At 46.7% G+C, this 15873-nt stretch overlaps 1 protein-coding gene across 2 annotated transcripts in view; it reads right to left on the bottom strand.

Annotated features, from left to right (window-relative positions):
- SPPL2A (signal peptide peptidase like 2A) overlaps window positions 1-11126 on the bottom strand; it is a 59494-nt gene extending 48368 nt beyond the window's left edge. For both annotated transcript variants that reach the window (XM_040414035.1, XM_040414036.1), the window contains exon 1: window positions 10860-11126. In XM_040414035.1, the coding sequence (XP_040269969.1) occupies window positions 10860-10922 (63 nt within the window). In that variant the 5' untranslated portion in view covers window positions 10923-11126. The remainder of the gene's footprint in view (window positions 1-10859) is intronic.
- Between the last annotated feature and the right edge of the window lie 4747 nt (window positions 11127-15873).

Raw genomic sequence — 15873 nt, 5'->3', positions numbered from 1 at the left:
CGGATGCGTTCAGCACACGGAGTGCTGTCTGCATCTTTTGCGGCCCTATTGAAGTGAATGGGTCCACATCCGAGCCACCAAAACGGCGGCTCGGATGCGGACCAAAACAACGGCCGTGTGCATGAGTCCAAACCAGGATGAAACAACATCACATATCCTCAGGGACCAGGCATTTCTACATGGCAAGTAATCAATGTAAGGCCTCATGCACACGACAGTTGTTTTTTGCGTCCGCAAAAAAAAACCAGATGCGGCATCCGTTTTTTTGGGAGGATCCGTTTTTTTCCACAGATCCCTTGTAATAAATGCCTATCCTTGTCTGCAAATGTGAAAAAAGTAGGACATGCACTATTTTTTTTGCTGAAGGGAAACACGGACAATGGACGCGGAACACAAACGGATGAACTATCAGTATTTTTTTGCTGACCCATTGAAATAAATGGGTTCCCATCCTATCCACAAAAAAAACAGAACGGAGGCCGAGAAAAACAACTGTCGTGTGCATGAGGCCTAAGTCTGCTACTACCCAGGCTATTCACACGTTAGGGTTTTGCGCTTCATTTGTCAGTATACACTGGTTTATTACATTATGTCATTACGGCACATAATATAGTAATGTTCAGCAGTGTATTCCACAATCTAATTTTCTCATAATGTTCTTTATCAGCCGCTTTCTACTCTGGAAGGTTTTTGCAGGCATTTTTCTGCACTTTTTGTGCTTTTTTACTGTAAAAAGTCCACCTGCAGATGTTAGCTGAAGGTCTATGAGAAATATGAAACGCGAGACACACAAGTATTTTTTAAATATTTTTGCTATCGCTTTTGTTCATTAGGTAGCGATTCAGACTACTTTTTAAAGACGCAGCATGCTGTAGCACTTGCCGTTTTTTTTTTTTTCCCATTCAATTTCACAACACCTTCTTCTACAGTGGAAAAATGGCATGAAGAAAACATTAGTCGGCACACTGTTTGCAAAAAAAAAAAAAAAAAGGGGGGGGCCAAAAAAATGGAATTGGCCCAAATAGGTCAAGCAGAGACACGCAGCATTATAATGCCGTGCAGTTGTGTGAAAGGAGCAGTGTCCATAAAGGGAAATCGTGCTCAGACGCAGTTTTCCTGCACTGGATACGCTGGCCTGAAATTAGCCTACGAACGTATGTTGGCTGTGCCCGTGTTGCAGACCACAAACCTTGGAGCAGCAAAACACGGGCACGAGAAGTGTGCACTCCGTGTCGTGGTGCAGACCCATTGACTTCAATAGGTCCGCGATCTGCAAGATGCGGCGAAAGATAGGACATGTCCTGTCTTTTGTGGCGGGGAGGCACAGACCAGGAAGCACTTCTGCCTTAGGGCTCATGCACACAAACGTACTTTCTTTCCGTGTCTGTGTGTTTTTTTTGCGGACCATATGCAGAACCATTCATTTCAATCTGTGTGCAAAAAAAGGAAGTGACTCAGTGTGCATTCCGTTTCTGTATGTCCAATCCGAAAAAAAAAAAAAAAAAAAGAATATGTATTATTGTCCGCATTACGGACAAGGATAGCACTGTTCTATTAGGGGCAAGCTGTTCCGTTCCGCAAAATACGGAATGCACACGAATGTCATCCGTATTTTTTGTGGATCCGTGTTTTGCGGACCGCAAAATACATACGGTCGTGTGCATAAACCCTTATAGAAACAGCAGAGCAGGCAACCGGTGTAGCAGAACAACCTATGCTGCTTCCGTGACTCCCAGCAGCTGTTCGCATAGCTCCAATTTGGCAAGATTTACATCTTTTCCAGCATTGAGTTCCGTCCTGGGGGCTCTATACCGGAAAAGAACTGATCAGTTTTATCCTAATGCATTCTGAATGGAGAGCAATCCGTTCAGGATGCATCAGGATGTCTTCAGATCAGTCTTTTTGCCTTTTCAGGACGGAGATAATACTGCAGCATGCTACGGTTTTATATCCGGCCAAAATTCCGTAACTCTTGCCGGAATGCCGGATCCTTCATTTTTTCCCATTGACATGCATTAACCTGTTCCGGACATAGGGCGTACCGGTATGCCCTGATGTCCCGGTACTTAAGGACACAGGGCGTACCGGTACGTCTTATGTATTTCCGATCAGGCACCTGGGGACAATGCGCCGGAGGGTCCGGTGACCCCCCCCGTGTAGGCGATCGCAGCAAACCGCAGGTCAATTCAGACCTGCGGTTTGCTGCATTTCCGGGTTATTCGGGTCTCTGGGGACCGGATAACCCGGAACAGGATGATGATCAGTGGTGTGATAATACACCACCAATCACCGACCTGCGATCCTGAGAGGTGATGTGACATCACCTGTCAGGATCGCCTCTCATTGGTCGGCTGGGCGGGCAGGCATTTCAAATTACATCTGCATCGGATCTCCAGCCAGCACCCCCATCTGTTCAGAGCTCAGGATCGTCATCCAGCACCCCATCTGTGCCCCAGCACCCCCATCTGTGCACCCAGGTATTTAGGGAAAGGTTAGGTTAGGCATGGATATTCCGGGAAAGTTAGTGGAAGAAAAAAACAAAAACTTTTCTGATTACATCGCCCTAGATCAGGTGTCTGGGGTCACAGCTGTGTGACCCTAAACCCCCCAGGGGTGCTGCAGCTTGCCCCCCTGCCCCCCCCCACAACTTTTTTTTTGGGCGCAAGCGTCCGGCCACTGTTAGCGCATCGCACACCCCACCGCTGATCAACTTCAGACGGTTGATTAGCGATTTAGAATTTTTGTATATTTTTTTCACATTTTATGGCCTTTTTTTAGTCTGTTAGGTTTAGGGTGAGTTCGCGAACACCCGTGCCCCCACACCAAATAAAGTTTATCATGCACGCACACACACACTCCCCTATGGTGCCGGATGTTCTCGGCCGAGGAGGCATACGCCCAGCTTGCCTCCGACTCAGAGAGTCCCAGTGAGGACGAGTATGACCCCACTTTCCTTTTGTCATCCGCGTCCTCCCCCAAGGCGGCGAGCAAGGGGACCGCCATGCTAGGGACCCTGTGGCCCAACCTAGTACGAGCAACTCTGGGACTTGTACTAGTTTTCCGGCCCACCAGTTAAGTCCACTGGAGCCCCCTGCCGGTGAACTTGTCTGGTATACCCCAGAGCGTTTTGAGCCCGTGATTCCTGATTTTGTAGGCCAACCAGGAATCCAGATTTCCACAGTGGGCTTCACTGAATATGACTATTTTAGTCTTTTTTTCAGTGACCACTTTGTAAATCTAATGGTGGAGCAAACAAACCTGTACGCCCAACAGTTTGTTGCTCAACACCCGGGCTCCTTTTTGGCTAGGCCCGGTGGCTGGACTCCGGTCAGTGCAGCCGAGATGAGGACATTTTGGGGCCTCGTGCTACACATGGGCCTAGTCAAGAAACCTAGTGTCAGGCATTACTGGAGTGGGGACGTCCTCTACCAGACCCCACTTTACAGTACGGCCATGACACGCTCCCGGTTTGAGGCCATGCGGAAATGCCTGCATTATTCAGATAATGCAGAATGTCCCCCCCAAGGTGATCCTGCCTATGACCGCCTGTACAAACTCAGGCCGGTCATCGATCACTTTGGGGCCAAATTTGTACAGGCCTATGTACCTGGAAGGGAGGTCGCGGTTGATGAGTCTCTCATTGCTTTTAAGGGGAGACTCCTGGTGAGGTATGGCGTGAAGCTGTACAAACTTTGTGAGAGTACCTCAGGGTACACTTACAAGTTTTGTGTGTACGAGGGGCGAAATTCCCGTATTCAACCCCCGGAATGTCCCCCCACTCTGGGTGTTAGCGGGAAACTTGTGTGGGACCTTATGCACCCACTGCTAGATAGGTTACCACCTGTACGTGGATAACTTTTATACTAGTATCCCCTTGTTCGAGTCCCTCGCCGCCAGATCCACGTCCGCTTGTGGGACCATGCGGAAAAATCAACGCGGCCTCCCTACCTACCCCCTCCAGGTACCTATTCCCAGGGGTGAGACCCGTGCCCTTACCGCTGGAAACCTGTTGCTGGTCAGATATAAGGACAAGAGGGATGTCCTTGTACTGTCCACAATTCACGGTAATCGCATCACCCCTGTCCCTGTGCGAGGTACCGCGGCAACGGTCCTCAAGCCCGATTATATTATCGACTATAATCGGTATATGGGAGGAGTCGATCTCTCTGATCAAGTCCTCAAGCCATATAATGCCATGCGCAAAACCCGGGCATGGTACAAAAAAGTTGCGGTCTACTTGGTGCAGGTTTCCTTGTACAACTCTTTTGTGCTGTCCCGGAGTGGCAACACAGGGACATTCCTTCAGTTCTATGAGGCAGTCCTCAAGGACCTGATCTTTTCAGACCGGGAAAGAGCAGGCCGGAGTACCTCGGGAACTGGAGGCGCCCGGATCATCCCTGGCCAACACTTTCCAGGTGTGGTCCCCGGGTCCCTCAAACTGGAAAGAAGGGACGGACCCAAAAAAAAGTGCAGAGTGTGTCACAGGAGGGGGATACGGAAGGACACCACCACTCAGTGTGACACGTGCCCCGATCATCCGGGCCTCTGTACTGACGGTTGCTTCAGGCAGTACCACACTTCCATTGAGTACTTAATTTATATCCCAATTTAACCACTGACAATCCGATACAAAACTGGTTCTTAGACTTGGGACACTAAAACGAAAAAAAAAAAAAAAAAATGACTCTTAGACTATGGAGATACTAAAATGTTTTTTTTTTTTTGCTTATAAAAAGATAATATAGTATAAAACAAACAAATTTTTTAAAAGTAGACATATTAGGTATCGCCGCATCCGTAAGAATTTGCTCTATAAAAATACCCCCCCTAACCCCTCAGATGAACACGGTCAAAAAAATTTAATAAAAAAGTTTTTTTCCATTTTAATCTTTTTTTTTTCCAGTAACAAAGCAAGGGTTAACAGCCAAATATTTATTACCCTGATTCTACAGTTAAAGTAAACATCCCATATGTGGTCGTAAACTGCTGTATGACCAAACGGCAGGGCGCAGAAGGAAAGGAACGCCGTATGGTTTCTGAAAGGCAGATTTTGATGGCCTTTTTTTTTTTGGCACCATGTCCCATTTGAAGCCCCCCTGATGCACCCCTAGAGTAGAAACTCCATAAAAGAGACCCCATCTAAGAAACTACACCCCTCAAGGTATTCAAAACTGATTTTACAAACTTTATTAACCCTTTAGGTGTTCCTCAACAGTTTATGGCAAATGGAGATGAAATTTCAGAATTTCTATTTTTGGTAACCTTGCCTCACAAAAATGTAATATAGATAAACCAAAAATCATATGTACCCTAAGAATAGTCCCAACAAAACTGCCACCTTATCCCGTAGTTTCCAAAATAGGGTCACTTTTATGGAGTTTCTACTCTAGGGGTGCATCAGGGTGGCTTCAAATGGGACATGGTGTAAATAAACCTGTCCAGCAAAATCTGCCTTCCAAAAACCACACGGCGCACCTTTCCTTCTACGCCCTACTGTGTGCCCGTACAGTAGTTTACAGCCACATATGGGGTGTTTCTGCAAACTACAGAATCGGGGCAATAAATATAGCATTTTGTTTGTCTGTTAACCCTTGATTTCTTACGGGAAAAAATGGATTAAAATGGAAAATTTGCCCAAAAATTTAAATTCTCAAATTTCATCTCCATTTGCCAATAACTCTTGTGCAACACCTAAAGGGTTAACAAAGTTTGTAAAATCAGTTTTGAATACCTTGAGGGGTGCAGTTTCTTAGAAGGGGGTCACTTCTATGGAGTTTCTACTCTAGGGGTGCATCAAATGGGACATGGTGTAAATAAAAAATCTGCCTTCCAAAAACCATACGGCGCACCTTTCCCTCTACGCCCTACCGTGTGCCCGTACAGTAGTTTACGGCCACATATGGGGTGTTTCTGCAAACTACAGAATCGGGGCAATAAATATAGCATTTTGTTTAGCTGTTAAACCTTGCTTCGTTACTGGAAAAAATGGAAAATTTGCCAACTCTTGTGGAACACCTAAAGGGTTAACGACGTTTGTAAAATCTGTTTTGAATACCTTGAGGGGTGTAGTTTCTAGAATTGGGTCATTTTTGGGTGGTTTCTATTATGTAAGCCTCACAAAGTATCTTCAGACCTGAACTGGTCCCTAAAAATTGGGTTTTTGAAAATTTAGGAAAAATTTCAAGATTTGCTTCTAAACTTCTAAGCCTTGTAACGTCCCCAAAAACTAAAATGATCCACCTGGCTAGGTAGGAAAAATGTCCTGACCACCTATATTCTCCCATTGCTTATGTACACCCTTAGAGCCCTTCCCATATTAATTCCTGGCAACTTTATAAATAGAGTTCAATCCATTATGAGTAAATACCTCTGGAATGGAGGTCACCCTAGAATGTCCTTCCGCTTGCTCTCTCGCAGGAAAAAAAACAAGGTGGCATCTCTCTCCCAGATCTTCCAACCTATATACAAGCCATTAACCTAGAAAGATGGCTTTCAATGACTAGATGTAAGTCTCAATATATGCATATCGACTTGGAGTTGGCCCTCTTGGGCAAAGACTCGTTTCATAGAATATGGCTACCTGGGGCATCCGGGGGAGAGACCAAAATTGACAGTGTACTCACCAGAGGAATGTTACACACCTGCCACAGATCAAAGGAACTTAATTCAGGGCAAAGTAAGATTTCCCCCCTGGCTCCTATCTCAGTATTACCCACTCTTTTGTGCCCCCAAATTAAATATCCCTCTGATATATGGCTTTCACTGTCAAATCATAGATTGGGAGATTTAGGGAGACTTGAAGCTACTGTTGATTTCTTCAACACCCTTTCAGGCGATATAGACCTGGGGAAAAACTTTATTCAGAGAAATGATTTTGAGTCCATGTGTAGACAGTTCAAGTCCCCTTAGCAGACCCAACGTGGCTGGAAAATTTTGTTTTACTCCCACGTTTGCCTCATAAATGCACCACTCTTATATACAGACAAATCCTCAATGCCAGGGACTCCAAGCCCCCGCCATGGGTAGCTGACTGGGAAAGGGAACTGCAACTCACTTTAAATGAAGCCGATAGGAAATGGATCCAAAAGTGTTCACACGGCTTTTCTAAATGTATAAAAATACAAGAAAACTCTGTTAAGGTAGCATTCAGGTGGCATAGGGCACCTGAATTTCTATATAAAATCCAGTTGCTCCCCACAGATTTGTGCTGGCGATGCAATATTGCCACTGGCTCCATTTCTCATATTTGGTGGACGTGTTCAGGCATCCATAATTTCTGGGCGGAAGTGGAGCGTACTATAAATATGATTTGTAGCACGTCCTTGAAGCACACAGCCCAATTAATACTACTCTGGTTACCTACCCCAGTTTTTCGCCCTGGGAAACATAACCTGACCACACACTTGCTGATGGCTGCTAAACTTCTGATCCCTATGAAATGGAGGTCAGTAGACCCCCCGACCCTGGATATGTGGAGAGATAGGGTCCACCAGATATGCCAAATGGAGGAACTGATTGGGTGGACATACCATAACAGAGACCGCTTCCTACAGATCTGGCAGCCTTGGCTGCACTATAGAGCGGAATACCTGAACTCATTGCAACCCGCTACTACTTAACCTATGAAAGGCGAGATGTCCATTCTGGCCACTTTTTGAGACACCCCCCCCCCCCCCCCTTGCCTCCTCCCAACATACCTGTTTATCTCCCTCACCAATAGATTTTGACCAGAACTGATATGTTTGAAGATTTAGTTGATGCAATAAGCTATATTTTCATTCTCAAACACTATGCGGATTGTAGTTTATTACATGAGGTGACACAGTGTTAGAGCCATTAGCTCTATTCACTTGTTTTGTACAACATTCTTGTTTCTGTAAGATCATTTATCTAATGAGACTATTTGGTCTCAGATGAGTGGTCACCTCGTGTTTACATGTATTGTTAGGCTATGCCCTTGATGATGTATGCCTTGCTTCCATAACGATGTGACTCACTCAACTTTGGATTGCTTTATTGAATTATGATCTTTGTCTAATAAAAAAAAAGATTTCAAACATATAGGGAATGTAAAGTAATAACTATTTTTGGAGGTATTACTATGTATTATAGAAGTTAAGAAATTGAAACTTGGAAATTTGCAATTTTTTCAAAATTTTTGCTAAATTTGGTATTTTTTTATAAATAAAAATGATTTTTATTTACTTCATTTTACCAGTGTCATGAAGTACAATATGTGACGAAGAAACAATCTCAGAATGGCCTGGATAAGGCTACTTTCACACTAGCGTTCGGGTGTCCGCTCGTGCGCTCCGTTTGAAGGGGCTCACGAGCGGCCCCGAACGCATCCGTCTGGCCCCAATGCATTCTCAGTGGAGGCGGATCCACTGAGAATGCATCCGCCTGCCAGCGTTCAGCCTCCGCTCCGCTCAGTGAGCGGACACCTGAACGCTGCTTGCAGCGTTCGGGTGTCCGCCTGGCCGTGCGGATCCGTCCAGACTTAAAATGTAAGTCAATGGGGACGGATCCGCTTGAAGATGACACAATATGGCTCAATCTTCAAGCGGATCCGTTCCCCATTGACTTACAATGTAAAGTCTGAACGGATCCGCTCAGACAACTTTCACACTTAGAAAATTTTCTAAGTTTTAATGCAGACGCATCCGTTCTGAACGGATGCGAACGTCTGCATTATCAGAGCGGATCCGTCTGATGAAACATCAGACGGATCCGCTCCGAACGCTAGTGTGAAAGTAGCCTAAGTCAAAGCGTTTTAAAGTTATCACCACTTAAAGTGACACTGGTCAGATTTTCAAAAATTCCTTAAAGGGGTTCTGCACTTTCATTTAACTGATGATCTATCCTCTGGATAGATCATCAGCTTCTGATCGGCGGGGGTCCGACACCCGGGACCCCCGCCGATCAGCTGTTTGAGAAGGCAGCAGCGCCGCGGCCTTCTCACTGTTTACCGCCGGCCCACTGATGTCACGACTAGTATCAACTAGCGTAAGCTCTGTTCACTTGAATGGAGCTTAGCTGCGCCCACGCTAGTTGATACTAGTCGTGACGTCAGTGGGCCGGCGGTAAACAGTGAGAAAGCCGCGGCGCTGCTGGAGCGCCACTGCCTTCTCAAACAGCTGATCGGTGGGGGTCCCGGGTGTCGGACCCCCGCCGATCAGAAGCTGATGATCTATCCAGAGGATAGATCATCAGTTAAATGAAAGTGCAGAACCCCTTTAAGGTGAAATATGGCTGTGTCCTTAAAGAGTTAATGCCGTATCCGGCCCCGAGTGTACCGGCAAAATGGATCTGGCATTGCGGTCTGCGCATGCTCAGACCGCAAAAAAATGTGAAAAAAATAAATGCCGGATCCGTTTTCCAGGATGGCACCGGAGAGAGACGGATCCGGCATTTCAATGCATTTGTCATACGGATCAGGTTCCTGATCCGTATGACAAATGCCATCAGTTTGCATGCGTTGTGACGGATCCGGATGCGACGGAACTGCCTGCCGGAATCCTCTGCCGCAAGTGTGAAAGTACCCTAATCCTGCTTTACGACAGCCTGCCTGCAGATTACACTGCTTTTCCTGGTGACAGGTTCCCTTTAAGTTCTCCACAAAATATAGACACCAATAAAAAAAATATATATATAAAAAAAGAAATATTTAACACAGCATGTGGTCAGCTGAGGATTCCCGTGGCAGTCCTGCAGCATTTTTGCCGTCCACAGGGAATACACATTGTAGTAAGAAGATATTACAGCATTTCTTAGTGTAGTAAATAGCTCCACAGATGATTATTGACAACCCCTGGCTACCAGTCAGATACATATCCCAAAAACTTCCAGCACCAGTGTCCCAGAAAAACTGAAGCATATTTAAAGGGGGTCTCTGACACTGGGACCTCTTTTCATATCTGCGGTCTGGGTGTACGCTCCCCCATATCTGGTGCTCTGGTTCCGGCACCGAGATCCCTTGCCCTTCGCTTCTGTCCTCGCTGGGCCAGAAGTGTGACATGCCATCTGCACACGTCACCACTGCCAGCCAATCAGCAGTAAAGTGCCACTGCTGAGGCCACAGATTGGCACGACATACATGTAGATGGCACGTCACACTTCTGGTCCAGTGGGGACCAAAAGTGGGGGAGAAGGGAGCTGGGAGCACCAGTGACGGGAGGAACCCCAGCGCCCTGCCTCCACATATGATAAGGGGGTCCTGATGTTGGAGAACCCCTTTAAAACAGCAGAGAAGATACAATTATTTGCTGGATGCCATTTTAAATATGCTTTCATAAACTCCATTTTTATCGGACACCTTGGTGTCGGATGTTTTTCGGACATTTATCTCAGTGGTGTCCCTGAGGTGAGTAAAAAGCAGCAGATGCTCTCATACCCCTGCTGCCAGCGCCGGGGGCATCCTGCTGACTACGGGGGGCCAGAGAAACGAAACCTGCGGAAATTGGGGCGTCTTCATTCTGAGGGGTCAGCAGGTTAAGAAAACTGTGTTAATTGATGTGGATAAATGGTCAGCGATATGATAATGTATAACTCCCATCATCTTCACGTAACCCCTCATCCAGTAGATGTCAGAGCCCCGTTAGGCCGGAGGTGACCCTAGTATGGGTGGTACACCTGACAACTGGCCCCCGGCAGGGCAGAATTACAGGTATTCTAGATGTAAGCACTGTACACAGGGACAGGTCTGTCTGTGGAACTACAAGTCCCAGCACAGCTATCATAACTGGTTAGTCATGTAGACAGTGACCTCCTACTCTCTATCTATCCTTGTAGCCCCACTTCTGCAGGTAGTCACAGCCCCTCCCCCAGCATATGGACAGTGCAGGGCAGCTCCCGGTTACCTGTGGTACGTGCAGCAGTAACAGGAGGCCCAGCAGACCGGACAGCTCCATTTCAGCTGTCATTCGGGACAGTCAGCCAGGGCGCGGGGTTTCATGTGTCAGAATGGCTGCTTTCTGGGATCTTCACTTCCTGTCGGCCGATGACTCCCTGTAAACAGAAGAAGGAGAGGCCTGCTGCTTCCTGATCCCCCTCACTGCACCGCTCTGCCCGGGGCAAGGGACGCGCACTGACTGGAGGTGTCGGATCAATTCCCGGATCCTCCTACCAACGTCTGCCTAGCAACAAGTGACGCTTCCACAGTCGACGCTGAGCCGAATTATTTTTTATTTTATTTTTTTCCAGGCGCATGCGCAAATCTCTCACATGAAGTTCCCTGTTTTTGTCTGTTGCACTTTCGGTCATGAGTGATATTTCCACATCGGTGCCAAGTCTCATTCTGCCCTGCGATATTGTTATACAAGGCCCTCAGGTTCTAATGAGCAAATATCCGCTCACGTAGATAAGCAGATTTTATTAACCACGGCCAATTGTATAATAAAAGATCTACAGTATGTAGATACAGTAGCAGCCATAGACTATATAACTGAGTAGACATAATTCTAAAGTGCATACTTTTAAGGCTTCGTTCACATCTGCACTATCGAACGCCATTCTTCAGCTCCGTTATAGAAGCAGAAATAACGGAAGTGCCGGATTCAGCAAATAAGCCCTAGTTCACACCTCGGTTATTTCCATCCATTATTGTGAGCCCAAAACAGGTATGGGTCAAAAACACAGAACAGGAGGAAATCTTCCCATTAGGGCGCATACACACGACTGTATGTTCGGTCTGCATCCGATCCGAGTTTTTTGCAGCGTACCCACTCATCTAAATGGGGCTGCAAAAGATGCAGACAGCACACTGTGTACTGTCCACATCCGTATGCCCGATCTGCGGCCCTGCAAAAATATAACATGTCCTATTCTTGTCTGTTTTGTGGACACGGATATGGCATTTCTGCAGGAGAAAAAAAACATGGTAGCATGGGGTCAGCTGGTATCCATGTTTTGAGGATCTGTGATTTGCGGACCACAAAAACGGATACGGTCGTATGCAGGAGTCCTTGGATACCTTATCTTTGAGTAGCGCTATATAAGTGAGTAAAATAAACCAGGTTGCAGACTATCCCCTTAAAGGGAATCTGTCACCTGGTTTGAACATATTAAGGTGTTACTACTGCCATGTACAATAAAATACCTTATTTCTTGCAGTAGTCTTGATTTTTTGTTTCATGGTTTCATTAGCGATAAAACCCACTTTTTATGTTATTCAAATGAGTGTCCAAGGTGCCCAGAGGGGCATTATTATCCTAATCTGGAGCCCAGTAACTCGCCCGTACAGTGCCCAAGCACGCCTCTTCCAGCATAAGTAACTGCCCACACCCAAACTCTTTGCCGCCACCCCCCTCCGCTATGTGAAATCTCACGCAGGTGCAGTACCATGGACGGCCTGCGCGATGTAGAAGCTCCTGAGGGCAACAGCTTCAAATGTGTCACTGGGCATGCGCCGGGCCCAGTGACAAATTTTAAGCAATTGCCCTCAGGAGCTTCTACATCGCGCAGGCACAGGCAGTCCACGGTACTAGGGTCCCCTATATCGAGAACGGAGCGGGGAGCACTGTGGCTGGAGGACCCCAGATTTCCCGGGGTCCGTCCACCACCAAGCGCTAATCCCCGCCTCTCCCATAGAAGTGAATGGGAGCGTGCCGCGCATGCACGGCCCATGCTCCCATTCATTTCTATGGGGCAGACGGCAATAGCCGAGCCAGCACTCGGCTATTTTCAGCGGCCCCATAGAAATGAATAGAGGGCGGCTGCGCATGCGCAGTGTGCTCTCCTTCACTTTTTAGGGCTCCATTCTCGATATAGGTGCGGGTCCCAGCGGTGGGACCCGCACCTATAAGACAATGGGGGCATATCCTAGCGATACGCCCCCATTGTCTGAGATGAGAAACCCCTTTAAGGACCAGCCAATTTTTTGCAAATCTGACATGTGTCACTTTATTTGGTGATACCTTTAAAACACTTTTACTTAAGCCATTCTGAGAATGTTTTCTCGTCACATATTGTACTTCATGACAGTGGTAAATTTAAGTCAAAATATTTTATTTTTATAAAAAAAACGAATTTAACAGAGTTAAATAGAAGAGGTTATATGCAGATAATAATGTCTAAAAACAAGGTAAAAAAGTCAGTTTATGTGTGTTGATTGCACCCACACACCCCTCCTCACAGTTTCCTCTCTAGCAGAGGTATCAGTCTGTACCTCAGGAAGTGCGGGGGGGGGGGGGGGGGGGAGAGGAATGGAAACATATGTATGGTCTTATGATTTATATCTTGTAACCGCAAATGTCATGTTTGTCATGTGATGGTCTTTTCCTATATATTGTGAGCTTGTCTTTGAAATAAAGAGAAATCTGATACAACTACATACAATGTATATGTCAGTTTCCGCGAGCGCTCGTATCCCTTTTTAATTTGGATTCCAACAATTATAGGATAAAGGGATATTTTCCTAACAAAATCTTGGCGGCCAACGTGGGGCTCAACTAAAGGACACATCGGGGGCGGAGCCAACGGAGCATGGTGCAGGACGCTTGAACTCAGAGCTCCTCACCACACCACCCGGCTTATTAGCTAAAATAGCGTTTACTACTGCTGAACCATGGGCAAACTCAGTAAAGAAAGAGGGAGAGACTCGGAGGCCACCCCGAGGGTCAAGAAATCTCATGGGGACATGAACAAGTTCTTCCAAAGGAAGCTGTCCTTAACGGCCGAACACAGCAAAATGGCGCCGGCTGATTACAGCGATGCGGCGCATGACGATGAAGACTCTGATGGAGCGAGTTCCTGCGCTCACTCTGAACCACCAGATCGGGAGGACCCGATGCCTATCACCAGATCCTTCTTAAAGCACACACTGGCACAAGCTCTTTCACCAGTCATGAAGGAATTGGCTGACATAAAATCAGAGGTGACACACATGGGGCACAGAGTGGAAGCATTAGAAGAGTCACAAGCTTCAGTCATCCAGCACAGCAAAGGCATGCAATCACAGATGCAAGTGCTTCGCTCGCAGGTCAACAATGCTTACCTGCATCTTGAGGACCAGGAAAATCGGGGTCGGCGGAAGAATGTGCGGCTGAGAGGAATCCCCGAGTCAGTTCCCCCTGACGAGCTGATGGAAGCGGTCCGCCGTGTATTCGCCACGCTCCTGGGACCAGAACGTGCGGCAGCCATTACAATAGAAAGGGCTCATAGAGCATTACGACCGAAACCTCCTGCAGGTGATCCCCCCGGGGACACCATTTGTGCCTTACTTAATTATCTAGACACTGCAGACGTCCTGAGAGCGGCGAGGGATAAAGAAGAAGTTCTGCTTGACAACAGCAAGATTCTGCTATTTCAGGACCTAGCTGCTAGCACCCTGGCTAAGCGCAGTGCCCTACGCCCGCTGACGGCGGAATTGAGAGCTAGGAAGCACCCCTTGAGATGGCCGTTTCCTTTCGGCCTCAGTACCACCATAAATGGACGACAGATCCTGGTGAAACACCCGGACGATTTGCGTAAGATCTGGGAGGCATTAGATATCGCACCGATGGAAATTCCACCTTGGTTGCCGTTTGCTGATTTTGATGAACTTCCCAAGTTAACCGTTCCTTCTCTATGGAACCGAGTGGGGAAGTTCAAATCCCCCAAGAAGAGAGCTGATCCAGCGGACTGAGGTCCTTCCCGTGAGACTTTCATGACAATGTCTAACACTTTACTTTTCAGGGTCGAGTGAAGGGACTTGTTATCATGGTTGTCTATTGTTAGTATGCTTATATCTATGTCTAGAATTACATCAACCTGGGTCATAGAAAGCTGCGCTATCATAGGATATGGATGTATGCACAGTTAATGGTTGATGTTTTTCACATCATTTGTTCATGTGGACGACTAAGTTACTGCTTTCACAATCCAAACAGGTGATAGTGAGCCCAGGTACAGACCTACGGGTATAATTGTATAAGGGTATTACTCCCTTCATAGGCTCTCTTAGGATTAGGCAGGTTTCACTCTGCTCAAGCCGAGGTTGTGGTGCTCCAAATGTGACCTTGGCTCTCACCACTAAGTTACCTCCCCCAACATACATCCCCTTGTATGTTGCCTTTGTTCTCTACAGGTGTATGTTTCTGACATACCTCATCCTTTATGGGGGTCTGATTTTGGTTTTTGTTCACCATTTTTTATTGTTAATTTTTAAGTCAGTTCAGGAATGGATAGCAATGCTTTCTTTCTACCTCAAACAACTCTCATATGGCTAAAGTCACGGCGGTGACATTGAATTTGAACGGGATGAATGCACCACAAAAACGCAGCCAGGTATATCACATGCTCAGAAAAGAGAAAGCGGGCACTGCGTTTCTGCAAGAAACGCACTTCAGACATTCACACATACCCAATATAGTAAATAAGCATTTTAATAGCTGGCATCATGCTACGTACACATCAGCAGCTAGAGGGGTCTCAATAGGGATCAACAGCAATATTCCTTTAGTGATACTAGATAAAAAGGTGGATACTGAAGGAAGATTTTTGTTCCTCAAAGGTAGAATTCTGAATTCTATTGTCACCCTTGCTAACTTATATGCTCCTAACTCCAAGCAGACATTGGAGGTTCTTAAAGGGATTCTGTCACCTCTCATAACCCAAATTCGGATTTTAAACCAGTCATGCTCCACAGCTTACCTTGAATCGGCTGTGCTGTTCTATCTTGTAATCCGTCCAGTAGTTTTGCAGAAAAACGACTTTTATAATTATGCAAATTAGCCCTGAAGGTGCCCAGAGGGGCGTTATGTTCCCCTTTGTGTGCCCAGTAACGCCCCTCTTACAGTGCCCAAAACGCCTTCCTCCAGAATCCCTAACCGCCCACTGCGTCTCATCCCTCTCCTCCCCCTCCCTGACGGCCGAGCGAAGTCTCGCGCAGACGCA

Source organism: Bufo bufo, chromosome 1 (assembly GCF_905171765.1).
Source record: "Bufo bufo chromosome 1, aBufBuf1.1, whole genome shotgun sequence".
NCBI lineage: Eukaryota > Metazoa > Chordata > Amphibia > Anura > Bufonidae > Bufo > Bufo bufo.
Note: the sequence above shows the minus strand (reverse complement) of the source record. Positions and strands in the feature narration are given on the sequence as shown.